At 48.3% G+C, this 21,331-nt stretch overlaps 1 protein-coding gene and 1 pseudogene across 1 annotated transcript in view; one reads left to right on the top strand and one right to left on the bottom strand.

Annotated features, from left to right (window-relative positions):
- Nucleotides 1-4,562: 4,562 nt before the first annotated feature.
- LOC115857417 (14-3-3 protein gamma-like) lies at nt 4,563-5,059 on the bottom strand (annotated as a pseudogene).
- A 14,594-nt stretch (nt 5,060-19,653) lies between these two features.
- The window catches only part of MUC4 (mucin 4, cell surface associated), a 65,865-nt gene continuing 64,187 nt past the window's right edge, over nt 19,654-21,331 (top strand). The window contains 1 exon segment of the mRNA XM_070045374.1: nt 19,654-19,735. Coding sequence (XP_069901475.1) covers nt 19,654-19,735 — 82 coding nt within the window.

Genomic DNA, 21,331 nt, shown 5'->3' with positions numbered 1-21,331 from the left:
GGAATTATACCAAAATTCTAGCGTGCTTCCAATAAGAAAACAAACAAGTACTCACCAAAAAGGACAAAGCCTTTAAATAGAGCCCAAGTAAAGTCATAAAGTCGGAGAACTCAACCAAAGGGAGGGACCTCAGAATCTGAGCGGAGACTCACCAAACTGGAAGTCACGGGTAACACATGGAAGCGATGAGTACAAGGGGCTCAGTGCATGCACCTGGCTGGATTCTGAGGGGCGTCGTCCTTTAGAGGTCATTTCCTTTGGATCTTACTTCAGATTCCAAGGAATGTTGACCTAAATAAAAAGGTAAAATGAGGCAAGCTCAAAGTTGTCAAAAAGATAAGTTTATTCCAGAATAGCAGAAGAATTGCAGTTGAGGACACGAAAACTGTAGCAAGCTACAGGCAAGTCTGATGAGGATCTGTGGTAGTCTGTATTTATGGGCAGGGACTGTAGAGAGTGGGGGACTCAGTTAGAATTTGCTACAATAAAAAACAAACAGAGACCAGCTTTGAAAATTCCCTGAGCAGACAAAACCAGTCCAGTCATATAAACAGAGCTCAATTCAGCTCATTTTGTGAGACCAACCTGACCTGGGTCATTTCTTCTTCATGCCTCTGGAAACTATAAGCAAAAATCCACAAGGTTGATATGAAGCAACCCCTGATCACCTCCATACCATTTAAGAAAATTCCAATATTATCACTCTTCTGTTAATCAGGGATTTATGAAAAATCAGTTTCTTGGTCCTTAAGTTTTGTTTTCCTGAGGGCCCGTAATGAGATTTTCCATGTTATAGCTTCAGGTTCCATTGTACATTGAAATTCTTTCACGGTGGCTTCACCTAGGTGACCCTCAGTGTATTCACTGGAGAAGAAAGAGAATGGTCCCAGTAGACTCTTCCTCTTCACAGTGGTACAGTATTTGTAAAGCCAAAATGAGATTCAGATGCAAAAGTACTTGGGACAGGAACATGTGAGGCCCTCACAAGGTGATGGGGAAAGGAGACCTTGAGCCTTGGCTCTGCTCAGGCCAGTGGCTGTGGCTGCCCTGACCCCCTACCTCCAAGCCACAAGGATTCTGGCTGACACTGTTCCCTGCCCTGGACGGTCCTTCCTCCAGCCCTCAGTGCGCCCACCTGACACCACCTTCCTTTTAGGAAGAGACAGTGTCCCCTGCTTTGGGAATCAGATGGAACTGAGTTCAAATCTCTGCCAGCTAGCATGCTGTATGGTCTTGGTCTCAACAGCTTCCCCTCCTCTTAGGAAAAGTCTGAGATCCTTCAGATGGCTGATGACACCTACATCTGTACTCCTTGAGGTGTCTGCTTCTGGCTACCTGCCTCAGCATCACTTGGGGAAACAGGTAAAAGTGCAGGTGCTCTGGCTGAGACTCGGTGGAGGGTGGGCTCCAGAGCCGGCCTTGAAATCAGCTCCCCCAGGAGATCCTTATGCTTGCAGAGCTTGAAAACCTGAAGGATCTGACTCCTACCCAGCTCTCTAGCCTCATTCCACTCATTCCCCTGTCTTGGCCCCAATCCCTCTGGCCTTCTTTCAGACCCTTGATTAGGCCAAGTTTCTATTCACCTCAGGGCCTTAGCACATGCCATTGCTCTGCTCACAGCCATCTTGCCCCACCCCTCCCTGGCTAACTCCTGTTCCTCCTTTAGCTCCTGCCTGCCCCCCACTAAAGTAAGTGTTCCTGCTGTATGTCCCTAGAATGTTCTCTACTTTCCTTCATGGCACTTATCATAATTATTATTTGCTTGCCTTTCTGTTTAATATCTGCTTCCAGACAAGACTGAGGAGGGAAGAGACTGGCAGTCTTGCTCCCCACTGCCTTTATCTCTGCTTCTAGTCTCATACCTTGCACAGACAGGTGATCAATAGACATTATTTGTACAAAAAAATTAACATCTGTGTTTAATTTTCTCATCTGTAAAACAGGATAAACACCTACTTCAAGAAGTTTCAATGATTAGAGATAATACATCAAAATGCCAAACATAGTGGATACTAAATAAATCATAGCTTAAAAAAAAAAAAGAGCAGAAAAATTTGATAACAAGCACAAAAGAGCTGGCATAGACCTTTACGCTTAGTAGCAAGTAAATTCTGGGAGGATGGTTCTGTTTTATTCCCCTACCCGTGCAGGAGGTGGCTGGCACAGGTACCAGTTGTCAGGAAACTTCGGAGCCTCTGGGGGAAGGGGAAGTGAAATACAGAGGCTTGTGTGGCTTCGGGCTGCTTGCTGGAGGGACATGCCTCATCCCAGAGCTGGCTGAGGCGCAGAGGAGCTGGCGGGCAGGTGGCGGGCATTGCCTGTGTGATGCACAGAGGCAGGCTTCTCTCTGCTCAAGCAGAGGGAAGACAGCATGCTGAGGTCCCTGGGTGAATGTAAGTCTAGCTGGCCATCATGGGCAACATAGCTTAGTCATGACAAACATGATCTGTGCTGACGCATCTCACTCCACCAGACTAGGGGATCCCCATGGCAGGTGGCTGGGTCTTCCTTCCTTCCTTCCTTTCTTCCTTCCTTCCTTCCTTCCTTCCTTCCTTCCTTTCTTCCTTCCTTCCTCGCTCCCTCCCTCCCTCTCTCCCTTCCTTCCTTCCTTTGTATCTTTCTTTCTTTCTTCTTTTTCTTTTTTTTGTCAAATGAGAGTTAAGTATTTATTATCTGATAATGCTTTTAGTTTATTTTTCTGCAATGATTATTTGGGTAAAGAGTGTTTTCAGGGAGGAAAAACTGACACACTTACAAGGTTCCCAAAATTGGACAGAATGTTTATGAATAGAGCTTTTCCTTTAGGATTTTTCTACCAGTAAGCTCCTAGCACCTAAATTTTCACACACTGCTCCACGACCTTTCTCAAAACGACTGCCAACTTCTACCACCCAACAGCTTTTCAACCCACCCAAGTGAGTGCGGTGGACACAAGATAGAGTGGGGAAGACTCAAGCGAAGAGTGAAATGGCAGTGTAACCCCCGAGGAAGGAGCTGTGGCAGCTTAAAACTCAGGATGTCTCTGAAAATATCAACACAGTCAATGAGATACAAACCTGAATTTTCTCTATTTTTGTGGTGTTTAGTGTTTCTGTTAAAGTGATTCATAATTTTTGTGGTGGATTTAAGTTAAGAATAAAGAAGGACAAAAATCCCACAGCCACCTGCCAAGCACCTATTAACCAAAACCTAAAGTAGCGTTGACTCTCCTCGGTCAAGCCTTTTCGCCTAGGAGATAGATAACTGCAAAACCAACCTGGGTAGGCTAACTAAGGGTGTAAAAGCCAAAATGAAGAAAAATACACAATCAATGGCTTGATGTTACATATGGCTGTAATGCAGAAATACTGTAAACTGCAATTTAGTGTTAATGCTGTCAACTAATCAGAAACTTCTGAAAACAGGCAAGGCCTAAACCATAAGAATAAATATACCTTATGTTTTAAGTCTATCAGCTTGGGATTTAAACTATTCCATGTCTGGTAGCATACACTCTGAAAAAAAATGCACAGCTAAAACAGATGAGACAGAAAGTACCCAAAACTTAAAAGACAAGAGCATATCTCTTAAAGATAAAAATCCTTACTGGAACCACAGAACTTATTGAAGGAGGGCCATTCCACTTAAGTTTTCTTTTCATCTTAAAACCCTATTTTCCCCAGCTCTATGTACCACCAGTCCCTACCATCAGGAAACGTTCACAAGCCTCTCAGATAGTCTCATCCACCAGAGGACAGACAGCAGAAGCAAAAAGAACTACAATCCTGCAGCCTGTGGAACAAAAACCACATTCACAGAAAGATAGACAATTCAAAAAGACACATGCACTCCAATGTTCATTGCAGCAGTATTTACAATAGCCAGGTCATGGAAGCAACTTAAATGCCCATCAACAGACGAATGGATAAAGAAGATGTGGCACATATATACAATGGAATATTATTCAGCCATAAAAAAGGAACGAAATTGGGTCATTTGTTGAGATGTGGATGGATCTAGAGACTGTCATGCAGAGTGAAGTAAGTCAGAAAGAGAAAAACAAATATCGTATATTAACGCATATATGTGGAACCTAGAAAAATGGTACAGATGAATCGGTTTTCAGGGCAGAAATTGAGACACAGATGTAGAGAACAAACGTATGGACACGAAGGGGGAAAAGCAGCCGAGGGCTGGGGGTGGGGTGTGATGAATTGAGTGATTGGGATTGACATGTATACACTGATGTGTATAAAATTGATGACTAATAAGAAAACAAACAAACCCCCCCCCCCATTTTCTAGCAACAAGTTAAAGACAGCTCCACTTGCATTAATCTACAGAACCGTCCATATGCCAGTGTGAGGCTGCTGTTCCAATACCAGCACAGCTAGTCTGCCTTTCCACAAGTGGTATTTTGGCAAAAATGTCAAAGTCAGGACAGGTCGTGGGTTTCTCCTTAAGAAGGTCATCCTGTCACCCCTCTCTTTCCCTCCCCAACACGATCCCCAGCTCACGCAAAATAAAATAAATAAAGAGTGCAGTAGTAGCATCAGCGTGCATTGCCAGTCCACCTGGGGGCCTTAATTGCTGCCTTCTCCTCCGGCGTCGTCTTGTTGATCACTTGTCCAGAGCGTTAGGTTGTCTCGAGGAGCTGCATGATGAGCGTCGAGTCCCTGTAGGAGTTTCAACTGAAAGTGTCAAGCTTGGCAATGGCGCCATTGAAAGTTGTCTTGGCCAAGTGGCAGGCTTGCTCTGTGGCATTCCGGATCTCATAGTAGAAAACGCAGTAGTTAAGGGCCAGGCCTAATCTAATGGGGTGAGTGGGCTGCGTGTGCCCTTTGCTGACCTCATGGGCTTTGCTACATGTCTTCTCAGATGACTCCTCGAAGGTTGCCCTCTTCTCTCCAGTGGAGACTTTGGCCAGGTAGCGGTAATAGTCCCTTTTCATATTCAGTTAGAACACTTTGCTCTCATACTGGCTGTCCTGGCAATTCTTGATTGGGTATTTATCCAGCAGGCTCAGCTCATCCTGACACACCAGCTCCTTGTCTATTTTTTCACGGTAAGCACGCACCATGTCTACCTTCTCATTACCCTCTGCAGATATCTTCTGCTCAGCACTACTAATGACCCTCCAGGAAGAACAGCGTGCCCCAGCCGTTCTAGGGTCTCTCTTGTAGGCCACAGAGAGAAGGTTTCCTTCTTCACTAGACACTGGCTGCTTCAGCTCTGTCACGTTCTTCGTGGCCGCGGCCCTGTGGTCCTAGCGTTCCGCCTGCTCCACCAGCCGGGCTTCTGCACCAGTTGCTTGCGGTCTACCGTCTTCACAGGCTGTTTCGGGCCGGGCGAGGAGACCGGGGCAGCCTGGAGCCTGGGTGCTGGAGGGACCGACCCAGGCTGCGGCTAGAGCTGCGACCCTGGGACCGGGCGCGAGGCATCTGCCGGGTCTTTCTTTTTCTCTGGGGGTCTCCCCTGCACCCAGCACAGAGCTGGGCACACAGTGGGTGCTCCCTTAATGATATCGAATGAATCTGTGGATTCATTAATGAGCAAAATGGCCTGGCATGGTGGCTTCAGTCTTGGGGGAGGGTCATGGGCGTGTGTGTGACACTTTAATGGACCGGGGACGAGGAGAGGATGACTTAAGAAGAGACAGGGGAGGCAAGGGCCTCAGAACTGGGAGTGGGGTGGTCAAGGAGTTGAAGGGGTGGGGAGGCAGGCCTGGACTCAGCGAGACTTGGTGGCTGCCTTCAGACGTCTGAAGTGCTGCCCTGGAGGAGGGAGTTGGGGGCTGATCGGGCATGATGAGAAGCCAGGACTCATGAAATATAAGGAAATCTGTCTAACAGTTTGTACTGTCAAACACCAGCACAAAGGTAGTGAGTTTCCCATCACTAGAAGGGCTCAGCCAGGGCTGGGCAGTGCCTGGTGGGGCTACTGTAGAATAGGGTCTCAAACTTTTTTTTTCCAAACTACAACCCATATAAGAATATAGTTCATGCTGCAGTCCTCCTCTGCACATGCACAGAGAGTTTTTTAAAATGCTACTGCTGACCCACTCTGTTCGCATGAGACCCTACTGCCTGGTGCTCAGCACAGGCCTGGGGAATGCATCACGCTAGTTGGCCCCAAGGCCCTATCAGGTCTGGGACTCTTGTGGCTGTCTGTCTTCTCAAGGAATTCAAACTCCTGTGAATAGTCAGATGAGAAAAACTCGTTTAGGAAGGTAAATCTTTGTTTTAAAAACTCACAAAACATTTACTCTTTTCTTATAAAAGAGTGCTTAGTGTTGACTATACCAAAAAGCAAAAAGAATGAATGTCACTGACTACTCAGAGAATGCCAATGTTAATATTGGGGTATATTTTATTCCAAGTCTATTTTTTTTTTTTTTTTTGCAGTAACCAGGCCTCTCACTGCTGCGGCCCCTCTCGCTGCGGAGCACAGGCTCCAGATGTGCAGGCTCAACGGCCACGGCTCACTGGTCCTGCAGCTCCGCGGCACGTGGGATCCTCCCGGACTGGGGCACGAACCCGCGTCCCCTGCATCGGCAGGCGGACTCCCAACCACTGTGCCACCAGGGAAGCCCTAAGTCTTTCTTTTTTTTTTCTCGTTGTATATAGCTCTTTAAAAAACTTTTGCGATAACATGGCATAAACGATTTTGTGAACGTTTTACTGCACACTGTTTTATTGTTTTCCCTGATTGCTGTATATTCTTCCACAAGATTATTTTTAATGAATGCATTATATTTTATTGTACTAATGCATCATAAGAACTTAACCAAATTCTAGTTGTCATCAATTACGCACTTTCCAGCTTTTGCTATGTACGTATGTCTTAGTATACTTGGCCTGTAATTTCATTTGGATAAATTCCTAGAAGTGAATTTTGAAGAGTAGAAGTAAACTCTTAAGATTTTCATTATATATTAACAAATTACTGTCCAGTAATATACGCTTTTATAATCCCAAGAGCAATTATGAATGTGAGCTTCTCCATATGCTCATCAATCCTGGCTATTGTCATTAATTTGAAATCTTTACAAATGTGATTTTTTTTAAAAAATGGTATCTTGTTTTGATTTTACATTTCTTTAAATACTGGTGGGATTGAAAACCTCTGTGTATTTCTTTGTTTATTCATGTCCTTTGCTCCCATCTTTATTTTATTTTAAAGTATTATTATTACTTTGTAATAATAATATATGATATTTAATATATAAACAGTAAATATATATAAACATATAAATATTATGTTTATATATTAAGGATATCTTGCAAATATGTTGCAAATATTTTTCTTTAGTTATTTAAAATTGCTTTTCAAGTTGACTTATGCTTTTTGTTTTACATACAGGTTAACCTTCTTTTAAAATATTGCCAAATGTATTTGAAATGTTTGGACTTTGCATGTGATTCTTCTTTCCTCACTGCCCCCTCTGCCTCTTCCCTCCCCACCATGTACACTACAGATGTAGATAAGCAAGTACTCTTTATGGTTGGCGAGGGTTATCTCATTTTCCAATCTCATTTTTTTTCCGCCACTCTCCAGGTCACAGTCAGGTTATGACCATATAGTTAAACAGAAGGGTCATGGGAGAAAAGGCAACTGTGGATATTCCCTATAATCCCAAGCTGCAGCCATGCTGGGGATTCAGGCCCCACTCTCCTTCCTGGGCACAAAGCCCTGTCACCCCGACTCTGCTCCACATGGGACAGAGGGGGGTTAGCCTGCACTCCTCCTGGTGTCCTCACCCCTGTCCCTGATGGGCTTGTCGAGAAGATTCCAGGGTGGAAAGGCCTTCGAAGCCCTGTCTCTTGGGCCGGGCACAGCCATTCCCGTCTGGGATCGGGCCTCTCACAAGCCCCCAACCTCCATCTGCCTTTCCAGCCCTGACCGCTCCACCAGCACACTCTCTTTCAAACTACAGATGCTTTCACTGTTGGAGGAGGTTAAGTAGCAAGAGTGAAAAGCTGTGGAGAGAGACAGACCTGTGTTCTAACTCTGGCTCTGGCCCCTGTTAGCTGCAAAATCCTGGACAAGTTACTTAACCTCTGAGTTGCTCAGAGACAGTTAGTTATCTGCATGCAAGTAATTTATTTACATATAAGAGGCAGGAGAGCAAATAGGCTGTTGGTAATGAACAAAAAGCAAAACAGGATTTTTAAAAGGCAGGAGAGGAAAAAATTTTCTGGGAACTGTGATTTTCTTTTTAGATTTTCTTTGTCAGTTGATAAGTGGGTGGCTAGGTGAGAGGCCCATTTAGGCAATCAGCCCTGAGCAGGCTGGCTGGGCCTTGGAAGGCAGCAGTTTTCATTGTTTACGGATTCTCTGGGGAGCTTGAGAATTTAGCATGTGGTACACAGGAGGGCAGACTCTGTGAGGTCCGCCATGCCCCTCATGTAGGCTGAGTCCTCACCACTACCTCATGGGAATCTCTCCCAGTAACCACCTCCCGGGTTAGAACTGTGAAGGCTTTATGGGTAAGTACCTGTAAACGTTAAAACAGGACAGTCGGGTCTGCTATAATGATTGTCTCAGAAATACTAATTTGTTCCAGTGCAATTGATACATGAGGGAACAATCTGAACCTACTGCAAATTTCACATTTGCTGATGAATGATTTCATCTTCGGGAAACACTAGGTGAAAGCAGAAATCTTCACCCAGGTGAACCAAGCCGCCTGGGAATACAAAAAACACACATGGCCACACCCCAGACACCTCCAGCTACCTCAGTTCACCATATCCTTCCATATCTGGTAATCGCATAACTGATACCCTCGACCATCCACCATAACACGCAGCCACCCATGTCCAGGAGCCAACATCCCTTCCAACACCCACATCCAGAAGCCAGCTTCAGGTCTTTCTTGAGGTAAAGTACCATACTTATCATCGTCCTGATGAACTTCTTAACCATTCAATGTGTAAAGCCATGCTAGCGTTTTAACTAGGTGTATTTTTTTAATTTTTTTTTTTTTTTTTTTGCGGTACGCGGGCCTCTCACTGCTGTGGCCTCTCCCGTTGCGGAGCACAGGCTCCGGACGCGCAGGCTCAGCGGCCATGGCTCACGGGCCCAGCCGCTCCGCGGCATGTGGGATCCTCCCGGACCGGGGCACGAACCCGTGTCCCCTGCATCGGCAGGCGGACTCTCAACCACTGCGCCACCAGGGAAGCCCAACTAGGTGTATTTTTTACGTGTCACTGACAAAGTTTTTGAGTGTTGTGCCCCAACGTCATTTTCCCCATAAGCCCTGTGATTTTTATTCCACGATTTTGCAGAGCGCTGTGAATTTTAGTAACACATGTGCAGACTATAGCCAGGACCAGCTACATAATGTGTGGGATCCAATGCAAAATGAAAATGTGGGCCCCCTTGTAAATAAAAACTAAGACTTTCAAGGTGATGGCAGCAGAGCATTAAACCAAGCTCGGTGCCCTCCTAATCCTGAGGTCCTGTCTGCCTGCACAGAGACACACCCATGAAGCCAGCTCTGGTTGTAATAGAACTGACTATGCTAGCACGTAGCAAGTACTTGATAAATGTTAGTTGTCATTCCTATTGTGGTTTCTTTAATGTTTAAGCTATTTTCACACTGTAAAGCAGACATTCTATAAAGACCCAGTCATTTATTTATCCATTTTACAAACATTTATTGAGAATCATCAGGGGTCAGGCACTGGGCTGGGCGCGGAGACCTGGGGGAAGGGAGTACCTGGCACTTGAATGAGTCGCCCTAGTAAACCCAAGGTAGGGGAAAGAGCCAACAAGCTGGGCCAGCTGGACTTGGGTTTCCCTGGTGTCGGATGTCCGGAGACAATTCCCCTTTGATCTCTCCTGTTTCTGCAAGTCTGGGGAGCAGAGGTACTGACAGCCTTTTGTTCTCCACTATCTTTTCAAGGATGTTTATAAAGTGTGAACAGCCTTGGAAGAGAGAGATAGTGTCTCCCTCTGGGACAGAATGCTAATTTGTTTGCCATCCGATATAATAAAGATAACGTCTACCTTGGGGGAAAGGTTGGGCAGGTTTTCTTTCAGCCCCTTAAAAAGATTGGTGTTTTCTAAGGTCAGGGTTCCTCAGCTATGATACAAATCCATTGTGTCCCAGCATCCACTTGGGCCTACCTCTGCACTGCCCAGTAGGACTTTGTGGGCAAGGGAAGCCAATGTGAACATGAAGTTCAGGCTACTTCCTGCTCCTTGAGTAATAAAGCCCTTTGTCTCTGTCTTCTACCTGAATCCATGAAACTGTGCAGGCCAGTCCAGGAGAGACCAGGAGGAGGGGCCAGGCCGGGGCACTGGGCACCTGGGAAACACCTGACTGAGCAGGACGGCAGGCAAGGAGGCTAAGGTTTGCCTGGGAAAGAGCCTCAGCAAAAACCTGATGAATAAGCTTCATTCAAACCCTGAGGCACTGTGAGGACCCGCCAGGTAGAGTTGGAAATGGAAAAGACAGCTGCAGGGAGAAGGGAGCCAGGGCAGGAATCCCTGGGGGCAACTTGAGGGAGGACCTCCTCCTTAGCAAGCAGGTGTAGGCCACCTGGAAGCTTGGTCAGAGCTTCCTGATTGGGGGTGGGAGATGGCGGCAAAGCCAGTGAGGAAGGGTCTGAGGTCTCAAAGAATCTTCGGACACCGGAGGGAAGCCCGGAGCCTCTGGCCAATGCTGTTCCTGTAGAAAGCCCCTCCTCCCAGAGATGATGACTTTCACACCCTGGTTCCCACTTACCTTCCCTCTCTCCCTCCCCTCCAGGAACTAAAAGTCCTCCATCCCAGGTAGAAAACAGAAACACCCACCCAAGGGAACCCCCAAACACAGGTGCCTTCTGCACAAAGTCCCCCTCCTAACTCTCGCCTCCCAACACAGCAAGCTGGGAGATGCTGCTCCTTGCAAAGCAGGCTCCTGGCATGTTCCTCAGGCCCTTCTCTGCAATTTCCCTCCTTTCCGAGGCTTCCCTCACTCAGGACAGTCATTCTGGATTCCAGTCAGGTACCCAAAGGGTTTCACCTACATTCCAGGAAATTTGGGTGAATCAGCTGCGAGGACTTCCCACGTTTCTCATAGTGCCATGCAAGCTGGCAGCACCAAACGGCTAACACCTTGTAGGAGCCCTGGTTGCACTGCCTCATTTGCTCTTATTACCACTCCTTCCACGCCCACACCTGGGCTGCATCCGCAGGGGCTGGACTCCTGATCTGCCTCAGTCAGAACGACCATCTTCCCGTGTTCTGGGGACTCTGCCCACAGCAGCCCTTTCCCGTGGTTCGGTAGTTCAGGGTCTGGCCTGGATGCCTGAATCAAACCTGTAAATTTGCTCAGCTCTCCCCTCTGGCCTCCGCATTTTCTCCTTGCCTTCCTCACGGGCTGTACTCATCTGATGAAAGGCTGTACTTTAGGTCCTGAGAAGGGAACAAGAAGTCGTTGTTTTTTGTTTGTTTGTTTTTAATGTGTTGGTCATTTATACAGAAACGCAGACTCACTGACATGGATAAAAGCACCAGTGAATTTTGATTTTGCCTCTCATTCTTGCCGAGGGCTGGTGGGGAAGGAAGGAGAGGCTCTAACCAAAGAATAAGGGTTTGGGTTTCACGGTCTTCATTTTTTTTTTTTCCTTTGCTTCCAGTTTATTTTGACATCTATAGTGACAAGAGTCATAAAATGGGTTTTAATTAAATACCATAAAGCAATTGGAAAGAAACAACTCCCTTAATTGTTTTACTGGTAGAAAACCCTCTGGTCAAAAATCTCACCTAAACTCAGACGCATATATCTGTTGTCACCTTGATAGCTTCACTTGAGTATCTCATCAATACCTCCAACCTCAATACATCCCCAAACTCGAATGAATGACTGTAGGTCTGATTTGCCAGGTACAGGCTCAGTTTAAGTTGTTGTCCCAGTTGCTCCAATGGTGCCTCCTTTCATTTTCAAATGTGTGCTGCTCGGGACAGAAACAACGTGGTGACCCTACCGAGAAGAGACTCATGTCTTTCCCTCCTGCAACCTCCCTCCATGCCTCCAACTTACTACTCCACTGATGTTCCCTTTCTCAGTTACTGGCACCATCTTCCTTCCTGTGGCTCAAAGTGGAGCAGAAGGATGACCCTCTCCCATCCAGCCTTGTGGGTTCTAGCTCTGAAACCTTTCTCCAGCCAAGCGTTTCTCCACCTCCCTGCCGCTGTACTTCTCCGTACACCATCATCTCTTGCCTGGGCTATTCTGTGAGGCCTCCTCTCTCATCTAGTCTCGCTCTTTCACAACTTGATTTCCACCTTTTTTGAACCAAAAGTTGGATCATGTCACCCCTGCTTAAATCCCTGCAATGGTCTCTCCTTGCCCTTGGATGAGGAGTGCCAAAAGGAGCAGCCTTTTGTGATAGGCCCTAGCGTGATAGCCCAGTGTGATAGGCCCAACGAACCATGAGTTTCATGTTCTTAATCCTTTAGGCAAAGTACAGTGATCTTTACTCCGATGGCATGGGGTGGGGGGGTGGGGGGGCCTCTGAAAGCCAGGTCCTTGCAGGTGTGTGCCTGCTCTTGGCAGAGGGGCAAACTAACCAAGGGCGGTGGCCTAACTATCTCATAGGGACCAGGGCTTTGGGGTTTGGCTGCCCAGGACTGTTAAAAGCGATCAGACATTCAGGGGCTCTCCAGGCAATAACAGTCATGAAAGCTTTCAAAGCGTTTTTAGAAAGCCAATCTCACACTTAAATTAGGCTAATACGATAAGTATAAATTATATATACCAGTATATCTTTCCAGGGCCAGCCCGGGGGGAAGTGGGCTCACTTGCCGGGCTTCCCTGAGGAGGCCACCTGTCCTCTACCGTAACGACCCACAAGTACCCTTCGCAAGCTTTCTTCGAAGAGATTTTATTGGGCTGGATGAGTGTCCCCCCAAACTCATGTCGCCTCAGAATGTGACCATATTTGGAAATACAGTCTTCACTGATGTCATCAGCTAAGTTAAACTGAGGTCATACTGGATTAGTGTGGGCAGTACTCCAATGACTTTTGTCCTTATAAGAAGAGAAAAGAGACAAAGACACACAGCGGGAAGATGGCCATGTGGTGACAGAGGCAGAGACTGGAGTGGCGCAGCTGCGAGCCAAGAAATGCCAAGGATGCCGTCAACCACCAGCTGGTAGAGAAGGCGAGGATGGACTCTTCCCCGGAGCCTTTGGAGGGAGTGCGCTTTTGCCAACAACTCGATTTAGGATTTCCGGCCTCCAGAGCTGGGAGAGAATACATTTCTGTTGTTTTAAGCCACCATGTTTGTGGTACTTTGTTACGGCAGCCCTAGGAAACTAATAGGAGAGAGATCCTCTTGGACTGCCCTCAGTGAGTCTGTTCCATTGCTCAACATACACCCAGCCCTCAGGACCGCACACCCAGAGGGCCCATCTGTAAATGCCCCTACCCCCATGTCTAGATCCCTCTAGATTGTGACCCTGTGACGGCAGGGGCTATATCTTATTCATCTCAGCATCCCCTGTGCTGGGCACAGTGCCTGGCACAGAGGTTCACAGAATAACAGGGCTGTTGGAGTGCCAGGCTGACCCTGAGTTTTGCTGCCTCTGCTGTATCCTGGGGAGCAGGGCTTGCTGGGACTCCTTGGCTCTGCTCCCCTTCCCTCCCCTTGCCCGACCCCTCCAGCTTCAGCTAGTTCCTCTCCCCAGGGAGCTGGGGAAGAAGGAGAGAACCTCACTTCCCAGCTAGGTTTTGCTCCAGGACTATTTCCATTTTCTTCTTCTCTGATCCTCTGGTTAAATTCCCCCACCCCATCCTCTTTCAAATTCCTTCTGGATTACTTTCTGTAGAATATCACCTGCGCTATGTATCAAGTCTCAGTTCTTCAAATAAGAGGCCTGGCAGCTGGTCCTGGATCAGGGCTGGGAGCCCACCCAGGAAGCCATCCTTGAGGGACTCCACCTGTTTCCCAATCCACCTGCAGAGTCCTTAATCCAACCATGATTTTAGCTCATCTGACTAATGATCTCATTTTACTGTTGGTTCTGCCTCTACCGTTAGACTGTCAGCATTAGACCCCAAGTGTCTGAGAATTCGCTCACACACTGTAGACTTAGCTAATTCATGTTCATTGACTTCCTGCTGTAGGAGAAGGAAGATCAGAGCAGTGTATCAAAACATACCAGTCTTGATTCTAGCCTAAGGAAATGAGCTTAAATAGGAAATCATCTCTGCACTACTTGTAATAGGGACAAGTAAATAGCCCGTGTCCAACTTAATTAAATAAATTATATGGCAGTCCACTCAATGGAACATTATGCTGACTTTAAAAATGTGTGCATGAAGTGTTTCATAACAATGAGAGGAAATGTTTAGGTTTAAAGTTATGTGGTAAAGTAGAATCCAAATTTATCTATGATGTGATAGATTAAAACTATGTATATGAGCTATTCCTGGAGAAGTAGCTAGAAATCTATCAGTGTATTAAGAGGGGTTTTTCAAACGTACTGATGATGTTTTTCTCCTCTCCAGTTTTAAATATTTTCCATATCTGCTATCGTGAGAATGTATTACTTTCATAAGGGGAAAAAAACAGCGATGGTAAACTTTATTTGAAAAAACTCTTTAAGGCCTGGGCTGGGCTCTCTGTCAGAACCCAGTGTTGGAAGTCTCTGCTGGCCGCCCTGTCTGAGAGGGCAGGAGGCCTCATCATGACAGCCCTTACTGAGCATTGCTTGTGGACAGAGGTTTAGGCTAGAGGCGGGTCTGACTGGGGTTCTAGGAGTGCACAAGACAACCTAATAACCATGGGAGGAAGAGTGCAGGGCAGAATGAACACTGGAACCATGGGTGCAAGCCCGCATCTGCCGCTGACCAACCCTGTGACTTGGGACACTCCCTTTTCTGTGGGCCGGCACCTCTTCCATGGCAGAATGAGCAGTGTGGACTCCATGATTGCCAAGGTTCTTCTGGTTCTAAAATTATGTTCAGACTCTTTTTTTCTTTCAGAATTTGAGAAGGGACGCCTACCCGTAGGTCACAGATAGTGAATCTGAGCTCCTAGGTGCTGGCTTTTTGACTGAGCACTGTTGCTAACTTCCAGGACTGAGTTTTCTTCTCCTTCAAGTTGAGTGAATGGATAAATTTAGACTCCTGGGCCTCAAGTCTACCCCTTCACCCCTGCCCAGGCACTCAGCACGGAGCCTCCTTCTTGGGTACCCCAGGCCTGGAAGGTGTTGCTTGGGGAGGCATTAGTCCCCCTCCGCCGCAGAGGGAAAATGAGAAATGAACTAACTGGTGTGAGAACGCAGGGCACTTTTAGAGAAAGGGCCTTGAAGCCCAATCCTGGGAGAATGACAGAGGCCTTTGTGTGGCCCAAATACCAGGGCCCTGGCTTCCACCACGGCCTGGGAGCCAAGATCTCACGAGCAGAGCTTGCCCTTTGTCACCTCGGCTCCCTCATCCTCAGTGGCCTGACACCAACACATAGCACACTCCCGTGGCGGGTCCAGCCATGCGGGAGCCCCCGCCCCAATCGGCACCAATCCCATTGGTCTGTATCTTTTGCAGCCTGGGAATCTTGCCCTCGCAAGCAGATCTCCCCCTCCTCTGTGTAGCAGGAGCCACGCCCACCAAGACCATAACCACCAACCCCTCCCCTTGCTGGACTGTTGAGTAGAGAGCAGTGGTCAGAGAACTTGGAGTTGTGCAGATTGGGGTTTGAAACCCAGCTCAGATGGTCAGTCTTTATATCGTAAAATGGTCATCCTCTTTTAAGTGAGTGTCTCAGGTTGGGTCCTGCTGGAAGCAAACGCTGAGATGGAGTGAAATGGAAAAGTTTATTGGGAATAACACCTGTGAAAGGAAAAGGCAGGAGGCAGGATTGGGCGGGAGCCAGCACAGCTGACAAAGCCACGAAGTCCCTACAGGTGCTGTGGGATTCTCTGGGGCGCAGACTGCCTCTTAAAGGAATCCTGTGGGACTGGAACTAGCCAAGTCCTTGCACCACTGCCTTGCTCAGTCATTGACCTGAGGGTCACCATGAGAAGGGAGTGCTCCTGGCTTGAAAGTTGAGGTGCACCTGAAGGAGCTGACAGCTGGCGCTACCAACTAACCACTCTCCTTGCAGCCAACAGTGTATCCATTCTTCAAGGCGTATCTCTGCGTCTACCTTGGGGAAATAACCGTTCAGCATATAAGCCCCCACCAGCAGAGGATAAGCGCTCAGGGCATGTTAATTCCATTCTTTGGCTTTGGAGCCAGGCAGACCTAGGCTTGAATTCCAGCTTTGCGACTTCCCCGTGTGACCTGGGCAGGAGTGATTCAGGACAGTTAGCATTCCCCAGTTGCACCTGATCACACAACCCGGACCGTGACTCAGTCATGATGAGAGTGCGTGTTCATTTCCCTGAACGTCAGTTTTCTCAGATGTGAGGTGGGGATGGTGATGTGTACCTTGCAGGGTTACGGGGACATACACAGGGCCTGGCACTCTAGTTCAAGTCTTAAGATTGAATGAATCAGGATGGATACATATCTGACTTCCTGCCCCATCTCAATCTAAGTGTTTTAAGGCTGGCCAGGAGTAACTTTATTAGGAGCATGAGGGTCTATCAGGGCATAACTTATATGGAGGTAAGCAATTTTAACCCCATCCCAAGATGAGAGTCTCCCACTTTGGGTAGCCTAGGAGAGAAGTCTCCTTTAAAGATCTTGACACGCTGCCCAGAACCCAGGCTGAGTCTATTCAAGCCACATCTGTATCTTCCTTCCACGTGGAAATGTCATAATCTTATCCTTGCTCCAATTTACTGATACCCCAAGTCAAGACTGAACTCTCTGGCCCCCCATGGAATATCAACCTCAATTTGGTTTCAGATTCTTGCCCCCGAGAACGCCCAGCAGTCTGCAGGTCTAGGAGGTCTCCATCAGACAGACCTCTGGGAATCTACTCATCTCTTCCCTTCTCACTCACCCCTCTCTGTCCCCATCAGACGCCTCGGGAGGGGAGAAGGAAGGACAAACAGATAAAGAGGGGCATTTGTCATAGAGACCCAGAAGCACACCAACCCTGGAAAATGGGCAAGCCAAGAGGTAGCTGGACTCAAAGGGAAATGGGAAGGGAACTGGAGGCAGACAGGGAGAAGATGAATTAGATTCACACGTGCCAACATCCTAAAACCCAAAACGGATGCAAGAAAGACCTCAGTATGCAAATGAGCCTGGAATTCTTCTCCAGACTCCTCTTCATGCCCTGCTTCCCTCACTTGTTTCTACCTTCAGGGTTGATGTCAGGATGAAACGAGAGGCCAAGTGCCCTCTACAGGTGTCTTCACAACTATAAAGCACTTTTACATGTTTGAGCTCATTTTATTTTCACAACCTTTTGGGTAGGTGTTATTTGACAAAGACTTTTGTTTGACTAAACTTTAGTCAGGCTCCTAAACTTCCTTCTAGGCCCGTCTGTGCACTTCCCTGTAAAATCCGGTTTTAGCAAGAGCCCTGCCAAGTCAGTTTAGCAAGAGTGTCCCATCCTCAATATCTGGAACTCTCAATGTCTGATCAGGCGCTTCATCCTCCTCCATCCCTCCAAGGTGACGTCTGATCACCCTGGCCTGTCTTCGGCCAAAAGTCCTGTTAGGTTGGTTTAGCCAGAATCCGCTCACCCCTGATGTTTTTTCTTAGTAATTTTCTATCCACTGACCCTTACCCTGCTTCTTGGCTATAAATTCCCACTTGCTCATGCTATATTTGGAGTTGAGCCTGGGTCTATACTGAGGTCCCTTTTCTCACATTGCAAGAGTCCTGAATAAAATCTGTTTTTATGCTTTAACTACCCGTCCAGCTCTGTTTTTTCTTTGACATATTATCCTTATTTTATAGATGAGGAAAATAAGTCTCAAAGAGGCTGTGACTTGCCTTGGGTGGCAGAGCTGGGATTCAAGTTCAGGTATCCTGAGCCCAGTTGGAGTCTTGGCCACCACAGTAGCTTCTGGAGAACACTCTGCGCCTCCAGTGTCCCTTGCATTGGAAAGTGGGAGGTTTGCTGTGTTAGGTCGACAAGATGTCCAACGCTTACTTTGGTCTAACCTGGAATGCTTTTTTCTCTTCTAAATAGGAAACTGTAGTCCAGTAAATGTCACCAAACAAAACACATAGCAAGTTAATAGAAAGAACTCATGAGCAAGAACTGACACAGAAAAACTGATTAAGAGACCAAGTTGGCCTTGGCGTCTATGTACATTTTTTCCAGTGATATCTTCCTCGTATCCCGTCCCACTGCTCTATGCTTAAAATTCTTTACCCTTATGGGTTTCCTTCTCCTGGGAAAGAATGGGATCAATGGATCCATACAGAGGTGGGACTGCTGGGGGGACCATGCTACTTCTCTGAAGTAGTTGCACTATAACTGGAAAGTCCAGCCTTTGGGCTTTGGCTGTAATTGGGATTTCAGCTTCAGAAAGCAAGTAGCCGACAAGGTGGTGGAGCCTTCCTGGTCCTCTGAGACGGCGCCACAGTGTAGCCATCCACTCGTCTTTGGATGTCTCCAGGTTTCTGCCTGGGAACGTAGAAATGCCGATTCCTCATCCTAGGCTGTGCAGTGAGAGCCCGAGCTCCCTGCCTGGGGACCAGTCACTCCACAGACCCCACACTCAGGGAATGAAGTCTGGAGAAACCAGGGAAGCAGGGGTTCACACCGTGGCAAAGGGTGGGGGAACATCGCTGTTGCTGTCCTTTGCAGAACTATACCGACTACCTTCTTTCCCCTTCAAACTCTGCCTGACACGCTCAGTTTGGCGTTCCTGTCCCTTCTTGGTTATGCTTGTGAGTCCCAAGAAGTCAAAATGGGGTGCCCTGGTCTCCAAGGTCTCCAGGAGCAGCCCCACTTCCTCATGGGCTCACAATCCCTTCTCCCCAGGTTCTACTCTCTACCACACTACCCAGCCCAGATCTCTCAAGCAGCTTTCCCAGGTTGCCTTGGGCTTTCTGGACCCTGGTTCTGCTGCGTCCTGTCCTGGAAAGAGGAAATTCACCATTTGGTGAGGGTCTACCTTGTGCCTAGCACTGAGCAGATATTCCGAGCCCAGTCCTCCATCCCACAAGTAGCATACGGGGTGGGGGGGTATTTCTGATTCCCACCTCTCACCCCACATTGTTCCCCCCACTTGCCATATTTCTTAGGGTCTCCTCAAGTTTCACTCTCCTATTCATACAGCCCCAAACTCACTCCCTCTTAGCCCCTCTCTTTCCTGTTCTGCCCTGCCCTTCCTCCTGAAATGACCCGGCTGCTCCCGCTGTGGCAGTCCGAAACGCCGGCAAGAAAGGGGCAGCCCAGGACACCAGGCAGGACGGGGGGCCCTCATTTCCGTGTGTCCTGGTTTCTATTCCCCTACATGCCCCTCCCATCCCTCCCGCTACTTGGCCCAGGCTGACTAGGAACAGAGCAACCTGTTTATATTTTTTATTTTTTCCTGGTAGGGGAAGGGGGTGGAGATTGAGGAAAGGAAAGATGGGTCAAGGATGATTGGCAGGGACCCCACCTTCTTTTGTCCGCTTCCCCTGGTACTCTGGCCCCTCAGGGAAATACACCTGTTTAAGGCCAGCAGCCAGTGGGGACAGGTTCACCTCTGCTGCTTGCACTACCACTTCTGTGCTGAGGAGCTTTCCCAGGGGAGCGTGAAGGACTCTTTCTGGAGCCATGAGGGATGTCCACTGCAGGAGGGTCCCCTGGGTGTTCCTGAGCTGCTTGTGTTCCTGCATCCTTGGGCCAGTGCTCCTGGGTAAGTGATGCATCTGGGGCAGCATTCTGGGGACAGGGTAGCAGCTGACGTCGCCGATCCCATCCGAGGAGCTGGGGTCTGTCATGGGGAGAGAGACAGAGAGGTAGAGAGAGGTGAATGGATAGAGATGGGACAATATAGGGGAGAGAGAGGGAGAACGCTAAAGAGACCGAGGAAGGAGGATGTAGAGACACAGAGAAGCAGGGAGATGGGGGAGTGTCCTGGTTTGGGGAAACTCACTGGGGGAACCAGGGCTTATTTTGTGGAAAGAGACAGGTAGGCAGAACTGTAGAAAAAGGGAGAGAGAGTTGAGAAGGAATGACACAGAAAAACAGGAAAGCTGGATAACACCCAGAAGAAAAACTTGCAGAAAGATATAGAGTCAGAGGAAAAGACAGGTGAGAAACAGATGAATCAAAGCAAAGTAGATCCAGAGAGAGGAGGGAATCGGAGGAGACAGGCAGGATAGAAAGGAAGGACCAGGGGAGAAAAGAAGCGACTGGCTTGGAGAAAAAAGGCAGGACAAAAGGGCAGCTGAGACGGGCAGCTGAGACAGGCAGTCGGCTTCTTGCCTCTGAACTTGGGTTTAAAAGCTTCCTCTTGGGCTAATGCCCCCAGGGCAGGGCTCATAGCCCTGGCGTTGGCCTTGGCCTCCTCTACACCCTGCCTGCCCGCCTCTCTCTGGAGCTGCAACTAGAGCTGGAACTAAGGCTTTCTGGGGAAGCTCCCCCTGGGTCCCCTGTCCCTTCCTCACTACCTTCCAAGCTGCCCCCCTGGCCCCAGGGCCAGGTTTCATTCTGTATTTCTGGGTGTCTGAGTCTTCTGAAAGTTTCTGGGGCCAGGAGACGGTGAGGGGTCAGGAGCCCAAACCAAAGATATAATCACAGCTCCCTCCCCTCCTCAGCAGGCCCGGGGAAGCCTTCACCCAAGGAATCATTTCTCACACAGTGGGTCAGAGGAACACATTCTCTTACAGATAGTAAGAGGCACAATGCCAAGGATGTGGAAGATTCCACCTTCCTTGAAATGTTTAAGGGCTTGGCTAAGACCAAACGGAACGCCCACCATCTACACCACCCTCACACCCAAAGCCCCTCATCCTCCCTACTCATCACACAGTGAGGAAACAGAGGCCGGAAGGAGCCTTCGGAACCTTCTGTTGCCAGCCCCACAGGGTCTGTTCCTGGGGGTAAACTAAGTGGTGTCTGTAGGAGTCATGACCATGGGCAATGGGGAGAAGGGGGCTTGGATTTAGGGACCTTGGGTCCAGTCTTGGCTCTGCTGCTAAGTGATCTGGTCCCATTACCAGGTCCTATTGTATCTCTCTCCAGGCCTCCGTTCCCCTATGGAAAAAGGATGGCATGGCCCCTGGATTGCTAAGTTCTTAACGGGCAAGGACTGGGGTGGGAGTGGGCAGGGGAAGGCAGGTGGGGAGCAATGGGGTGTGGGCGAGAGGAGGACCTTGAAGTTGGAAGGGAGTCCCCACGATGGCTCTGAAGCCGCGCAGCGTGCCCTGGAACCGAGTCCTGTGCGTTGCGAAAGGGCACAGGATGGAGCAGCGTCAGGAAAGGAGGGGGAGTGGGATGGGAGGTGGTG

Source organism: Globicephala melas, chromosome 4 (genome assembly GCF_963455315.2).
Source record: "Globicephala melas chromosome 4, mGloMel1.2, whole genome shotgun sequence".
NCBI lineage: Eukaryota > Metazoa > Chordata > Mammalia > Artiodactyla > Delphinidae > Globicephala > Globicephala melas.
The sequence above is the reverse complement of the archived record's forward strand: the minus strand, read 5'-3'. Positions and strand labels throughout refer to the sequence as shown.